Below are 14,036 nucleotides of genomic sequence, written 5' to 3'. Positions count from 1 at the left end.
GGTGAGGGGGTGAGAGAACCTGGATTTGTGCAGGAAATGGCCCACCTTGATTATCATGCACATTGTGAAGAGAGTTGTCACTTTGGATGGGCTATTACCAGCAGGAGAGTGAGTTTGTGGCGGGGGGGGGGGGGGTGAGAAAACCTGGATTTGTGCTGGAAATGGCCCAACTTGATGATCACTTTAGATAAGCTATTACCAGCAGGACAGTGGGGTGGGAGGAGGTATTGTTTCATGATCTCTGTGTGTATATAATGTCTGCTGCAGTTTCCACGGTATGCATCTGATGAAGTGAGCTGTAGCTCACGAAAGCTTATGCTCAAATAAATTGGTTAGTCTCTAAGGTGCCACAAGTACTCCTTTTCTTTTTGCGAATACAGACTAACACGGCTGTTACTCTGAAACCTGTCACTATTTGAGCTGGTACACTTGCACAGTGCTGATTATAACCAGTAGAGGGCAGTGGTGCGCACATCATTCACTGTGGTAATGTGTAACCAAGAGCAGGCACTGCAGTTCATTTGGAATTTGTTGCCCTTCCTTTCGGATGTAGCAATATTTCTTCTCATTAGTAAGTGATTTTATTTATGAAGAGGAAGAGAAATTCAGTTTGTAGCCTCAGTGACGTTTTAATATGGCAGTTTGCTTATTGTGGGGCAATGAACACTGAGATTTGGTGTAAACCTGCCTTCCTTTCAACATTATGACATGACATTTTCATTCAAAACCTTTCTCCATTTTCATTGTAGCCAGAATGTGAAGAATATGGAGATGGAGAGTGACAAGATCGTCCCTAAAGAACTGTCCACTAAACCCAACTGCACAGAGTTAATTGCACCTGGAACACCGATTCAGTTTGACATGGTACTTCCTGCAACTGAATTCCTGGATCAAAACAGAGGTGGCAGGTACAGCCAGCTAACGTTCGACATATTTGATCAAACGGTTTGCGAGGAAAGGGCTATTCCCTTTACAACATTTGTGTATGGTCATTCAAACCAATACGGCTGATCTATTGTTCTGAGCACACGTGTGTGATTAGATTTTCTTAAAAATATTTTTCAGGCGCACAAACCCATTTGGAGAATCTGAAGACAACAAGAATGATGAGGAAGGTAAACACTTTTTTGGCTCATTATAGCGGGGCAATAGTCACAAGCGTATGTCTAGTGTTATTAACGGTTTTACAGCTGGTTTTTCAGACCAGTGCTGGGCGCCTAACCAGCCGTCGCTGTTCTCACAACTCCCCCTCCCCCCCGCCACAATAGTCTTGTGACCCCCTTTTGGGTTGGCACCCCCAGTTTGAGAAATGCTGACCTAATATAAGGGGGCCTTGATCCCGACTGAGGCTTATGGGTAGGGCTCTACCCAAATCATGGCCATGAAAAATACATCAAGGACCGTGAAATCAGATCTCCTCTGTGAAATCTAGATGTTGGAGGGGGGAAAAGTGGTAGGGCTGGGGATACTCCAGCTGGGGGCTCCTATCATGCACCAGACTCCAGCTGCTAGTCCCAGCAGGGGTGGGGAGAGACAGAGCTTCCTCTTCTCCTGTACAGCCACTGTTGGGGGAGGGGAGGAGATCAGATCCACCTCCGCTGCCTGCAGCAAGCTCCATGGCTGCTGCCTTCAGAGCCCAAGTCTGAAGGAAGCGCAGAAGCAAGGGTAGCAATCCCGTAATGCCCTTACAACAGCTTTGCAACCCCTCCCAATGACCCCCCTTTTGGGTCAGGACCCTCACAGTTACAACACCCCATTTCAGGTGTAAACATCTGAAACCATGAAATTGAGTAATTTTAAAATCCTACGACTGTGCAACTGACCAAAATGGACCATGCATTTGGTAGGGCCCTACAGTTCTGGGTGCTGCTGTATAATACAAATAGTAAATAAGACCTTGTGCTGGAGATGGGCACTTAGCTTAGTATGCAGTAATCAAGGAAGGCTTACTAGGGCCTCATTAGAACAGGAAAGCAGCCATTAAAGTCTGAGGACCACAGAGAAAGGAGAAATCACCATGCTGTCTTTCCTGCCACCCCACAGAACAAACCATCAAGAATAGAACAAATTCGAAAACAGAAATATTATCACATGAGGATTAGACCCAGGGATTAGCTTGATTTAAGATGAGGCTGTATGCAAAATTATTCTTCACTTATCATTTTTTAAAAAATTGTACAGTCAGTCCAACTACCTAATAATAATCAACCATCCCAGAGTTGGAGCAGCAGTGAGAGAAAGACCATGTGTATTATTAGGGCAAGTCAAAAAGAAAAAACTTTAATGAAAAATTAATCGGTTACAAAATTTTCAATATATATTTGCTGCAATTCTTATCTGTTACACTTGTACACAATCCAAGCATTTGGTAAAGCTGGGTCAGACTAAAACCTGGCTAACAGGGAATATGATTGAAGAGGAAATGATGTGAAAGGCACAGTTATCCCAAGTTAGGACCTGGTAATTGACGATAGTTTTTCAGAACAGTTCTGATAGTAAAATTAAATATTAGATAACTCTGAACATGGGCATGAATGAATGTAGAACAGGAGACCATTCCTTTGTTTTCCAGATTCACTCTTGCAGCAGATGTTTGTAGTTCGGTTTTTAGGATCTATGGCTGTTCAATCAGATGATACAAATGAGGTGATTTATGAAGCTATGAGGCAAGTGTTGGCTGCTCGTGCCATCCATAACATCTTCCGTACAACTGAATCCCATCTAATGGTCACCACCAAGAGTCTCAGGTAGAGTAAAATTCTTAACACACTCTTAGCCCTACTGTTCTGTTTTCCATTTGAGGTATCTACAGGCGACAGCTGTTTCTAAATACACCACCTCTGTTTCCCCAAAGAGTAGGAGATTTGCACATATGGATCTCTACCGACAGAACAGCAAAAGTTTGAACAGGGAAAAGCCCAACTCTTACAGGCATAATTTTTTTTCATGATAAAGCTAATTGTGTCACTACAGTGGAGGGGGTTATAGCATCCACACTGTAACCATTGCCTTTTGTAATGGACCAATGACTGGGCCCACCACTCAGATCTCTTTAGAGCGAGAGTGTAAGTTCTAGCAATAAACAAATCCAAAAATTGCTCCAGTATTATCTAAAAGTTTGAAATTGGGGTTTTTTTCCTTACCTCAGTGGGCCCCAGCTCTGGGGACTTGCTTTTGTGGAGGACTCCAACTCACATTAAAGTGGGTCCTTTCTTGTCTCTCACAAGTTAGAAATCATCCCATCCAAGCTTTCAGGATGCAGCAAGGCTACATGTTACTTCAAGAACACTATCAGAGAGGTCTAGAAAGATCGCCTCTGTGCAGACACTCCTACTTCACTTTGAATTTGAAACACAATACTGCAAAATAGATCACTTGTCCAGTTTCTGTTGCTTTAAAATAAGTGTCAAAGCTGCCTCCCCATCAAAACTTTCAGCTAGGAGAGCCAGTGCATAAGTCAGGTCTCTCTCTCTCTCACACTCTCTCTTGGAGAAAAAAAAACTTTATTTTGGGTGTTTTTATTAATTTGATAATGTACAAGTACAAACCTGTCTAGTACTAGTTCATGGCACATAGGCTGTCCAAGTTTCCTATGCCATCAGAAAGGCAGCATGGTCCAGGACAAAGGGCACTGGGTTGGGAGTCAGGGGAGCTGAATTCCATTCCTGGCTTTGACACTGACCTACTGCAAGACTTTAGGCAAATCAATTCAAGTGCGTGCCTCAGTTTCGCCATGTTAAATAGGTATAATGATCCTCTTTCTTTTGTAAAAGGTTTAAGCTATATGGCCAAAGTCATTACAGAAGTGCTCAGTATTCTTACTTAAAACTTCTTATAATTGCAGGTTAATAGATCCTCAAACCCAAGTTACACGAACAACTGTAAGTAATTCTTCATGTTGATAGTAAAGTTTAAATAACTGCAACATCTTTGATTGTTTCCCTCTGCACTGATAACACTTAATCCCAGAGAGGATCAGTCTGCCAACCTAGTTGACCTTAAAGTTCTCTAATGTGCTTTTCCAGTTTGAACTTGCCAGTGTGACGCAGTTTGCTGCCCATCAGGATAACAAGAGACTGATTGGTTTTGTGGTCCGTGTCACTGAGTCTCTGGGGGAAGAATCCATGAGCGCTAATATTTTTGAGAGCAACACAGAAGGCGAAAAGGTCTTGTGATTGTTTTATATTGTATTTTTATGCCGTTTTTTAAAAAAATTAATCCTAGTGTCTGTCTGCCTTTAAGGAGCCTCCTACAGGGGGAATGTTACAGAAACAGAGTCAGCTGGATTCCTTTATTCTTAATCTAATGATTGAGGGAAATGTGATAGCATAAGTCCAGAAAGGAACTTGTGTGAATGCTGATGCTACTAGTAGTCTGGGGCAGAGGTGGGCAAACTATGGCCTGCGGGCCTGTCCTGCCTGGCCCTTGAGCTCCCAGCTGGGGAGGCTTGCCCCTCCCCCGCAGCCTCAGCTCGCTGCACCACCCACGCTCTGGCCCTCTGCTGCTCTGAGTGGCATGGTAAGGGGGCGGGGCGCAGTTGGATAGGGGGTGGGGTAGTCAGGGGACAGGCTGTTTGGGGAGGCACAGCCTTCCCTACCCAGCCCTCTGTGCAGTTTTGCAACCCCAATGTGGCCCTTGGGCCAAAAAGTTTGCCCACCCCTGATCTAGGGCCTTAGGAGTCAGTGTCCAGCACCAATGCTGGCAAAAGCAAGGTTGTCTCCTGTGTTGTGATCGTTACATATAAGTTGTTGTATGCAGTATAGTTGGAGCTGTGTCAGTTCCAGGCTATTAGAGAGAGAAGTTGCATGAGGTAATCTCTTTTATTGGATCAATATGTATTGGTGAGAGAGACAAGCTTTCAAGCTACACAGAACTCTTCTTCAGGTCTGGGAAAGGTACTCCCAGTGTGACAGCTAAATGCAAGGTGGAACAGATTGTTTAGCATAAGTAATTAACACACATTCTAAGGGACCATTCAAGACGTGAAGAGCACTGTGTGGCTCAAAAGCTTGTATCTCTCTTGAACCAGAACTAGTCCAATAGAAGATCTTACCTCACCCATATTTTCTCTCAAACTACCTTTAAGGAAAGATGAATTGTGGGATCGTGGGAGTGTTAACTCATTTCCTAATTTCCCAGACTTTACAACAACTTAGAGAAGACAATGCAGAATATGTCTCTGGTTTGATACTAATGGATACAGCTGCACATGAGATAACAGAAGGCTGTGCAAAAACAAGTAGATAAAGATGGGAGGGACAAGCCCACCATTTTGTTCTGCATTCTTAAGACCACTACTGATGTGGAAGAGCTTTTTCATTAGTAACTAAGGCCCTGATCCACCTAAGTTAGGCACCTGCCTCCCGATTTCATGCTGATGTGGGTGTTTCTCTCACTCTCCTGTTGAAGTTGTTCAACTGTGTATGAATAATTAGAGTCATGGAAGCAGAGAGACTGGAGCTTAGTCTCCCACCTCCCAGGTAGGTATCCTAACCACTGAACTACAGCATCATTCTCTCTTGCCCAATGACTAAGTATTTATCCAAAATGGAACAGCTTCAACAGGAGAAATTGAGGGAGCCCACATCAGAATAGCCCACAGCTCAGTAGTTAGAGCTCTGGTGAGAGATCCTCTTCAATCAAATTCTCTCCCCATCTGCCTTGGGGCAGGGGGGCACGGCTGATTGAACTTGGGTCTCCCTCATCCTATGTGAGTGCTCTAACCATTGGGCTGGAAGTTGTGAGGTGTATATCACCACCACCACATCCTCCAGCTGTTTTGTGCAGAGTGAGGCGGTGCGTAATTCCTTCTCCCAGGAAGCAAGTTAAGTGCCTGATTCCAAGCAGCAGGTTCCTGTTTGTGAACTGCAAGCGGAGCGAGGCACCTCCCTGCAGCCCGAAATTAGGTGTCTAGCTTCAGGAGAGAGTAGTTCTTAGGATGCACCCCTCTTAGGTGGCTCCCTGCCTAGCATGCTGGCTTTTTGTGGATCACATTCTTAGACACCTGTCTCTCCCCATTCTTTGTACAGGGAGTCTAGGTGCCTGACTCAGGCTTTGTGGAGCTTAGTGTTGTTTCTGTGATTTTCCAAGCATCTAAAAGCTGAGTGTCATAATGCTTTGGGTCACTAAGGGTCCATTGAAGCCACTATTCTTTCCATTGACTTCAGTAAGCATTGGAGCAGACCCTAGTTTTGTAAAACAGACGTGAGCTGTAGCTCACGAAAGCTTATGCTCAAATAAATTGGTTAGTCTCTAAGGTGCCACAAGTCCTCCTGTTCTTTTTGTGGATACAGACTAACACAGCTGCTACTCTGAAACCAGACATATTTAGATATCCATTTCTATGATAACAGGATTTTTTTTAAAAAGGGAGATGCTCTTGCTATATGAACGGTCTCAGAGATGATGAATTTTCATTGATGATGCTTCATACAAGTTAGTTTTTAGTAAAACTTAGCATAGATTTTTAAAGTCCACTTACATTTTTTTTTTTTTTTTTTGCAGATTTGTTATGCAATAAGCTTGGGAAAGGAAATTATTGAGGCTCAAAAGGTGAAGTATACTTGTTCTATTTTGATTTCCCCACACCAATCTCTCATGGTAATGCTCATTTATGTCCTGTAAATTTGACTGCACTGTTTGGCTATCTTACAGCATCTATAAAACACAGTCCAGCGTGAGATCTGAAGACTACTGCTGCTACTGCACAGTGAACACAGACATGCATTTAACTCAGTCAGCTAAACAGCACAAGTTTACATTTAAAAATATGCGCTCTGAGTTAGTGAAAAAGGCACCTAAAATTGAGCTTCCCGCATTCATCCTTCACTGTAACTATCCCCAACTCTTCTCTCCTCTGGGCTGAAAAGTTAGGATGTGGTTTTTCCACCCAAAAGAAATGAAAGTTACAGTTGTGAAGATTCATATGAAAATCTCATGATTTTCCAAAATTTTCCTACACATTTCTGGTGTCACGAGTTCCAAAGCAAGTTAGATGTATCAACAGTTTTCTCTGGAAAAAATAGTTTACACAATAAGCAAAAGTACCCTTCTCCCAGAAAACTGGGTAAACTCATTATTTCTTCAGTAGTTGACAAGTTACCCACAACTTTCACCAATTTTTTCAAGGGCCGGAGTAGTAATTCTAGGCAAAAGCAGCAAATAAAAGCTCTAATCCTGAAAACAGTCATGTATGTGTCTAATTTTATGCACAATTAGTCCCACTGAACTGCAAGGGATTATTTGTTCGTGTTTCCAGGATTGGGGCCAAAATCTCATTTACATATAGTGCTATATTTTAAAATGTGTGTCATGCAGAGAACACAACCTTGAACAGAAGCTCTATATGCTAAAAAAAAAAAAGATACCACAGCTTGTTGAACTTAGTGTTCATTAACATCTTCATTTCAGGATCCAGAAGCACTAGCTCAGTTAATGATGTCCATGCCACTAACAAATGATGGAAAATTCAAATTATTGAATGACCAATCAGAAGAGGATGGAGCCATACCTGAAGAAAGGGGGGAGGAGTCAGAAGCATAAACTTTTCATTCCTCCTATGTTGGCTGGGAAGGGGGAAAGCAGGGAGTCTTTTTTGCAAAGATCTCTGGTTTTCATATGTTTGTGCACACCCTAGGCCAGATTCTCTTCTCTCTTACACTAAGGAGTAACTGAGTGTAGTTTATCTTGATTTACAATGGGGTGAGAGCAGAATGTTGCCTTCTGGGTTTGGAATAGCTGACAATCTTTTGTGGAATGTTTCAATGTTAGCCCCTTGATGCTGGCAGTCAGCTGAAAAATGCTGACTGTTCAAAGCAAAGAGTTAATATCTCATTCTTCAGATTTATACACTTTCGGTTAGTTTGGAGGTACAGATCACCTTCTCATTGATTTGAGTTGGAGTTGTGGATGCTCAGCCTCCCTGAAAATTAGGCCACTGTAGAAATTTCATACCCATAGTCTCAGTAATTTCCATAGTTTGCATGATATAGTGTATCTGAATGAAGGTTAAGAAAAATGCACTATTTACTTTATTTTCAAATGAAGTTTTCTAGTTTCTAGTGTACTTTAAGTGTAACAAGAGTTCATCTTTTGTGCTAGTCTATTTACAAAACTATTTGATAAACACTAATTTTTTCCTATTAATAATCTATTTTTGTATTGCTCCTAGAATAAGCTTACAAAATAAATTTAAGTGCCTATTCATCTTCATGGGGACCACACTTACTCAATTACAGAATGTATAAATCCTGGATATAAAACAACTCCTGGATTTGTTAGTTTTAAATACAACTAAATGCAAACAGAATCCACAAATAGTCAAGGAATTTGCATGTTTGTGTGCGATTTTTATATGGTTAAGCTTCTTGAAAGCAGCAGCCAGGGATAACGGTCATAAGTCAGTATGTCTATAGCATTAAGTATGGTTGTAAGTTTAACATTAATTTTATGGTGAAATATAAAGTCTGATGGTCTGCAACACTCTTCAATAAAAAAAAAGTTTACCAATAAAATGCTAGATTAGAAATCTGTGGTATAGTGACTGGTGTTTTCACAGAGCTAGCCTGAAACGAGGCACTTTGTGCACTGGCTAGGGAGTTTTCTCCAGTTTCATTTGCAATAAGTTATACAGGACTTGCTTATGGAGGTTTGGCCATTTTGTGTTGCATAGTCAAGAAGCAGCTGGTCTGTCGGATCACTGAAGACTGTATGCAGTGGCAAATACTTTAGAGACCAAGACACCACAGGAAAACCTTCTAAAACTGTCTGAGTGAGGAAAACCCATACAGCATTGGTTCATGCTGTTCTCTATATCTAGTTTCATTTAAAAAACTTAGCTAGAACAGCTGATTGCTTAGAACCGGTTGAATTAAATCTAAATTTCTTTTTAGGCACTTACTAAGAAATTAGCTTTTCTGATCATAGAATATCAGGGTTGGAAGGGACCTCAGGAGGTCATCTGGTCCAACCCCCTGCTCAAAGCAGGACCAATCCCCAATTTTTGCCCCAGATCCCTAAATGGCCTCCTCAAGGATTCAACTCACAACCCTGGGTTTGGCAGGCCAATGCTCAAACCACTGAGCTATCCCTCCCGCCCTCTGAAACTAGAGAGCTTAAGGTTAACTACAACAAGAGGAGGATCTTCTAAAATATCTTTCCAGATGCCCATTTTGCATGGAATCAGTATGACAGAAGGCCAGACGCCCATCAGATTTATCACTGAATGTTTGAATGTGAGCACCATTCAAAGTTAATTAGAGCAAAATATTACTTCTCCAACCCTCTGTGTATGGATTTGTTCACTTTACTCCTGCCACACAAGCACTGCTTTGTAAGGACAGCCACCCTATTACCTATTTTTATGAAAGAACTGAAACCTGCTTATAGTTCAGAGGACACCTGTTACTGAAGACAAAAAATTATAGAATGATGTTCTCAAAATTACATTTATTAACTTTCTGTACATAGTGTACTCTACTCAGAACCAAAAAAAGACAGAGGTAACAAAATACCCTTTTTGTAAAATGAGTTAGATAGTACATGTTACATTTGGTCCTTCATACCTGAGAAATTGAAAATGGTTGTCATCAATGGCCATCCAATGTAAAGTTCAAATTTCCTTCCAACTTGCAGAATGCAGTAGGATCTCAGGAATCTGCACTTCAGCAAGTCTCCAGCCTACAGATATACACTGGAAGCATATTAGCTGCTCACTGAAGTGTAGACAGGTCAGCTGTTGGTGGAGCCATCACAGTGGAATCTCTTCCCCCACCCCAAACTGGGCCAATGGAAAGGGAACATGAGAGTAGTCCTTGCATTCAGTAAGACCCTGAAATCAGACTAGAGCACATACTAGACTCAGACTCCTCCCCCAGTACTGCTGTTGGGGGGAAGCGGGGGGGCAGCAGAGGGATTTGTAAGGCTGGGCTTTGTTACTGCTTGATTGGCTGCCATATTCTTCAGTCAGGAGAGAGGCATGGGCTTTTAAAAGGACTCTTGCTACACTTCTGCTTCCTATGACACTCAGCCCAGCTACAGGAATAAGTGAAAGAGGGCAATTGCTGCTGCTTTCTTGGCGAGACAGGCAGCTTTCAGCAATGCCCCCCCTCCCCCCCCATTCCTGACTGAAAGGAAAAGAGGAGCTAAGAAGCTAGTCTATCAGTCCTCAGCAAAATGAAGCCAGCTGTGGCCATCCTTGTTCCCTCACTAGCCCAGGGCTTTTTGGAATGAAGTGGCAACAGCAGCTTTCCAAGATTCTGCCTTCTGCAGACCAGCAGCCCAGAGCCTCGCTTTCACAATCGTGCAAGAGCGGCTGGGCCAGGTTCTCACTGTAGTAGCACCGCAGGCCGTTGTAATTCCTAGTGAGATGGATGGGTTTAATGGGGAGCTCTCCCACACTGGCACATGTGGGAGCGTGCCCCAGTACTCCAGCTTGAAACTGAATGAATCCGTACAATGGTTCCCCCCATTAGTGAGATTCTACTGCATAGTGAGATGTTCCAAATATATTAACTACAATCCTATATTAGCAAGAAGTTATATCATTGTACATATGTATATATTCACACATACATTACACATCCACATATGCTACCTCTAAACAGGGTACTAAAAATAGCCTTTAGTCCTTTCTGTGGAATTTCGGTCACCGGAACCACATTAATCTGTTCGCACTGTACAGATCAGGCATATACACTACCCAAGATTAACTGCAAAGTATTAAGGGTTTGTAATAGCATTCTTCCAAATTACAGGGCAAAAGGGAAAAGTGCAGACTTTATTACAGCATAGGTATGCCATGAATGTACATGTTTACACAGAGTCAATCTACAGGAGAAGTGAGAGACTCTAGCCATAGATTCTTCAGACCCCCCAAGAACCTATGAACTATACGACTGAAGCCTGGTCTGGAACAGCGACATATGTATATGCACATACAGGAGCAGGGAAGTTAGCAGCAGTAGCAGCACTGCTGAAAATGTCTGCTATTGGCCCAAGGAGGTCAAACTAGACACAAATAATTACAAATTAAGTATGAAAGTCTCATCGAAATAAAACAGCACTTCAAACAAATACAAATTAGGGTATGCAGCACTCTTTAGGGCCATCTCAGGAATTATGACAAATTGCAAATAAAGGATTTAATGAGTGCAGCCAAGTAAATGGTTTGTGATGCTTCTGCATCATGGTTTCAGCATTAGGGAAAAAAATTCTGCGCCAGTCTGGTCCCTTCAGTTTCAACAAAACATCACTTGTCCTAGATTTCTACATGAATCAGTGACTGATCGGGGGGCAAATATCAGGTGTGTCACACATTCGTCATATATACATAATCAATGACCAGCTTTGGAGTAATTATGAAACATTTATAAAACAGCATCTTGCACTGTAATTAGGAGATGAGACTGGCAACTATGGTCCAATAAAACATACCAGATGTGCCAAAAAACTGCAAGTCACAGTTAAACTAACTGACGTGTTATTTAGCTAGCAAGGCATTGTTGTATATTCTGGGTGATTAAAACATAACAGTACCTTTTCATAGTTAGTGGTAACTGGCACTTAATGTTAAGATAAGTCTAGCCATTTGCTTGAGTCAGGAATCTGGATAACTATTGTCTAACTCTTGCACAATCTACAAAACTGTAGTAAGCACATGTTTAAGTTATACAGAATTCTCACAGTGTACAGCAGCTTTTACAGCCTGCAGTGCAATTATCATTGATCATAAAGCATGTAAGACTATGTTTGGACAACACAAAGGGTATAACAGACCTAAAAAGGTAAGGAGATACAGACTTGAGGCTGAAACTTGTGCTTAGGTACTACAGCATTCATGAAATGTAAGATCACTTAAATATTCACAGACACCCGTTCATACAGTGCCTGGTCATAAGAGGAAGCGCTAACTCTGGTTTTCTCTTCTCTGAATTTCCTTACTTTTGTAGATGAAAGGCAGGCCTTCAGTGTAAACCTAAAGCAGTTTCATTAGCTTAGTTTTCCTTTGTCTCCCCTTCTTTGGTATGAAAGAAGAAAAGGCAGGGAAAGTGAGCTACTGAAGGGGCCCTAATCCCTTTAGGTCAGATGATATGCCAGTGGATCAATATCAATGAAGAATACAGGCTTTGAGATATGCTAACATTAATAAGCGTTTCTGAACTGTGTATCAGTCTCAATTTACATTCACAAGATATGCAGAGCATCATTACAGTGTGGTATGTGACTATGGTATTAGGTGCCACATATGCTCTGGATATGATGCATTCCCAGCACCCAAATTATTTTTCAGACAATAGATACCAGAAATGCAAATTATGTCTGTCTTTAAGTGTTTTTCCTGGTTGAAAAGATCAAAATGCCTTTGTGCTAACCAGGGAACAAAGGCCTACAAGATTTTTTAAGTGATGTTTTAAAGTTAGGGATGCAAGAAAACATCTGAAATTAGTAAACTAATAATTTTGATCTGCACTTCTGTAACTTAAGAAAACAATTGTTCCTAAGTCAAGGTTTTACATGCTGCATTTCAGCTCAGAGCAAAATTCTGTAAATAATGTAATAAACTCCTGAAAAATAGGGTTTTCCAAAGGAAATACGGACACACACACAGCTATAGCAGCCCAGTGGGTACTGCTATACTATTGTACCATTTTCTATTGATTTTAACACAACAGGTAAATCAAATCTAGAGATTTTATCCCTACAAAAAGTTATTGGCAGGAACAGGATAATGAATAATTCTGATAGCTCATACAAATAACGCATACCAGCAATGTCATTTCACAACAGGATCTGCAGGTGCAGCAGTGGAGAGGTCTCCATTGCTTGTTTTGACAGATTCTTCTACAGAAGAAAAAAAGAATTAAAAAGAGAAGTTGAAACTAACAGATATGTTATATTTAAAGCAATAATTTGTTTTAACCAGACATTATGAAAAGTAAGCTTGCTGTATGCCATGAACGTTCCAGTTCTATTCTCTGGGCTGAGATATCCTAACTGACTGTGTAGCAATAAGGCCCTGACCCTGCAAACTAATGCTATTTCATCCTAAAAAAAGTTTCCTTAGTGAACTAGCCAGCTTCCCTTGGTAGAAAAAATAATGGATCCTTTCAGGACGGTCCCCTTGTTCTGTTTACTTCCTTTATGTTTCTGGCACACTTACATTTTATTTACATTTTTTAAATGAAAAATTGTGTGTGTTTTTAGCCGAAAACTCATAACGTCTGTGGTAGGAACCTACCAGAACTACAGACAAGAAGTTTAGGTTGTACTACCTTTAAAAGAGGCATTGCTGGCCAAATGCTACTAATTCTGTTTTCAACTTCACTACATTCGCCTGTGTGGGATTAACTATAGCAATTTTCCTAAATTCCTTGGGACAACCATATATCTACCTCACAATCCTTGTGAGCACTTTCCATTTTTTAAAGAGACAGGCTTTCAACCACACATGCAAACTCTCCCTTCCAAAGAGAGACTATATAAATTTGTGTGGTAGGATTATTCTCCTGAGACTGAATATATATAATGCCTACTAATGTTAATTGGGCGCGTCACCTAAACCATGAAACAACAATATACTTCCTAAATCCTGTATTAGCAGTTCATCAGCCAAGACAAAATACATTGTGAGCATCTGCATGTTAGAAGTATAGTATGTTCAAACCTTTATCTCCCTACATGTTGCCAATGATCTTTGTAGGAGAGTTAAAAATAGTTCCTTAATCACAGCTAAGGCTACAATTTAGTCGTGGGTATTTTTAGTGTAAGTCATGGACAGGTAATGGGCAACAAACAAAATTTCATGGCCTGTGACCTGTCCCTGATTGTACTATAAATACCCATGACTAAATCTTAGCTGTGTGGCTGGCTGGGGGGCCACCAGAGTGGCTGGCTGCAGAGCTGCTCCAGCAGCGGCCAAGGTGGTTCTCCCTGGGGCCAGCTGCTTGGGTGGCCCTGGGGTCAGCCACAACGGCTGCTGCAGAAGTCACAGAGAGACTCTGTGACTTCCACGAGCTCAGTGACAGACATGGAGCCCT

General features: G+C 41.6%; 2 protein-coding genes across 11 annotated transcripts in view; one reads left to right on the top strand and one right to left on the bottom strand.

Moving 5' to 3' along the window:
* APPL2 (adaptor protein, phosphotyrosine interacting with PH domain and leucine zipper 2) overlaps positions 1-14,036 on the top strand; it is a 95,246-nt gene that overhangs the window by 49,627 nt on the left and 31,583 nt on the right. For 3 of the 7 annotated variants that reach the window (XM_077828778.1, XM_077828809.1, XM_077828823.1), the window contains 7 exons: positions 750-908; positions 1,066-1,115; positions 2,573-2,747; positions 3,845-3,881; positions 4,026-4,166; positions 6,505-6,552; positions 7,411-8,527. In XM_077828778.1, coding sequence (XP_077684904.1) covers positions 750-908; positions 1,066-1,115; positions 2,573-2,747; positions 3,845-3,881; positions 4,026-4,166; positions 6,505-6,552; positions 7,411-7,542 — 742 coding nt within the window. In that variant the 3' untranslated portion in view covers positions 7,543-8,527. Of the gene's footprint in view, positions 1-749; positions 909-1,065; positions 1,116-2,572; positions 2,748-3,844; positions 3,882-4,025; positions 4,167-6,504; positions 6,553-6,654; positions 8,528-14,036 lie in introns of those variants that run through there. The other 4 variants (XM_077828795.1, XM_077828787.1, XM_077828802.1 and 1 more) reach the window with 2 other exon arrangements.
* WASHC4 (WASH complex subunit 4) overlaps positions 9,428-14,036 on the bottom strand; it is a 62,359-nt gene continuing 57,750 nt past the window's right edge. For 3 of the 4 annotated variants that reach the window (XM_077828731.1, XM_077828746.1, XM_077828758.1), the window contains one exon: positions 9,428-12,840. In XM_077828731.1, the coding sequence (XP_077684857.1) occupies positions 12,773-12,840 (68 nt within the window). In that variant the 3' untranslated portion in view covers positions 9,428-12,772. The remainder of the gene's footprint in view (positions 12,841-14,036) is intronic. The other variant, XM_077828738.1, reaches the window with a different exon arrangement.

This window comes from Eretmochelys imbricata, chromosome 1, assembly GCF_965152235.1.
Source record: "Eretmochelys imbricata isolate rEreImb1 chromosome 1, rEreImb1.hap1, whole genome shotgun sequence".
Taxonomy (NCBI): Eukaryota; Metazoa; Chordata; order Testudines; family Cheloniidae; genus Eretmochelys; species Eretmochelys imbricata.
Note: the sequence above shows the minus strand (reverse complement) of the source record. Positions and strands in the feature narration are given on the sequence as shown.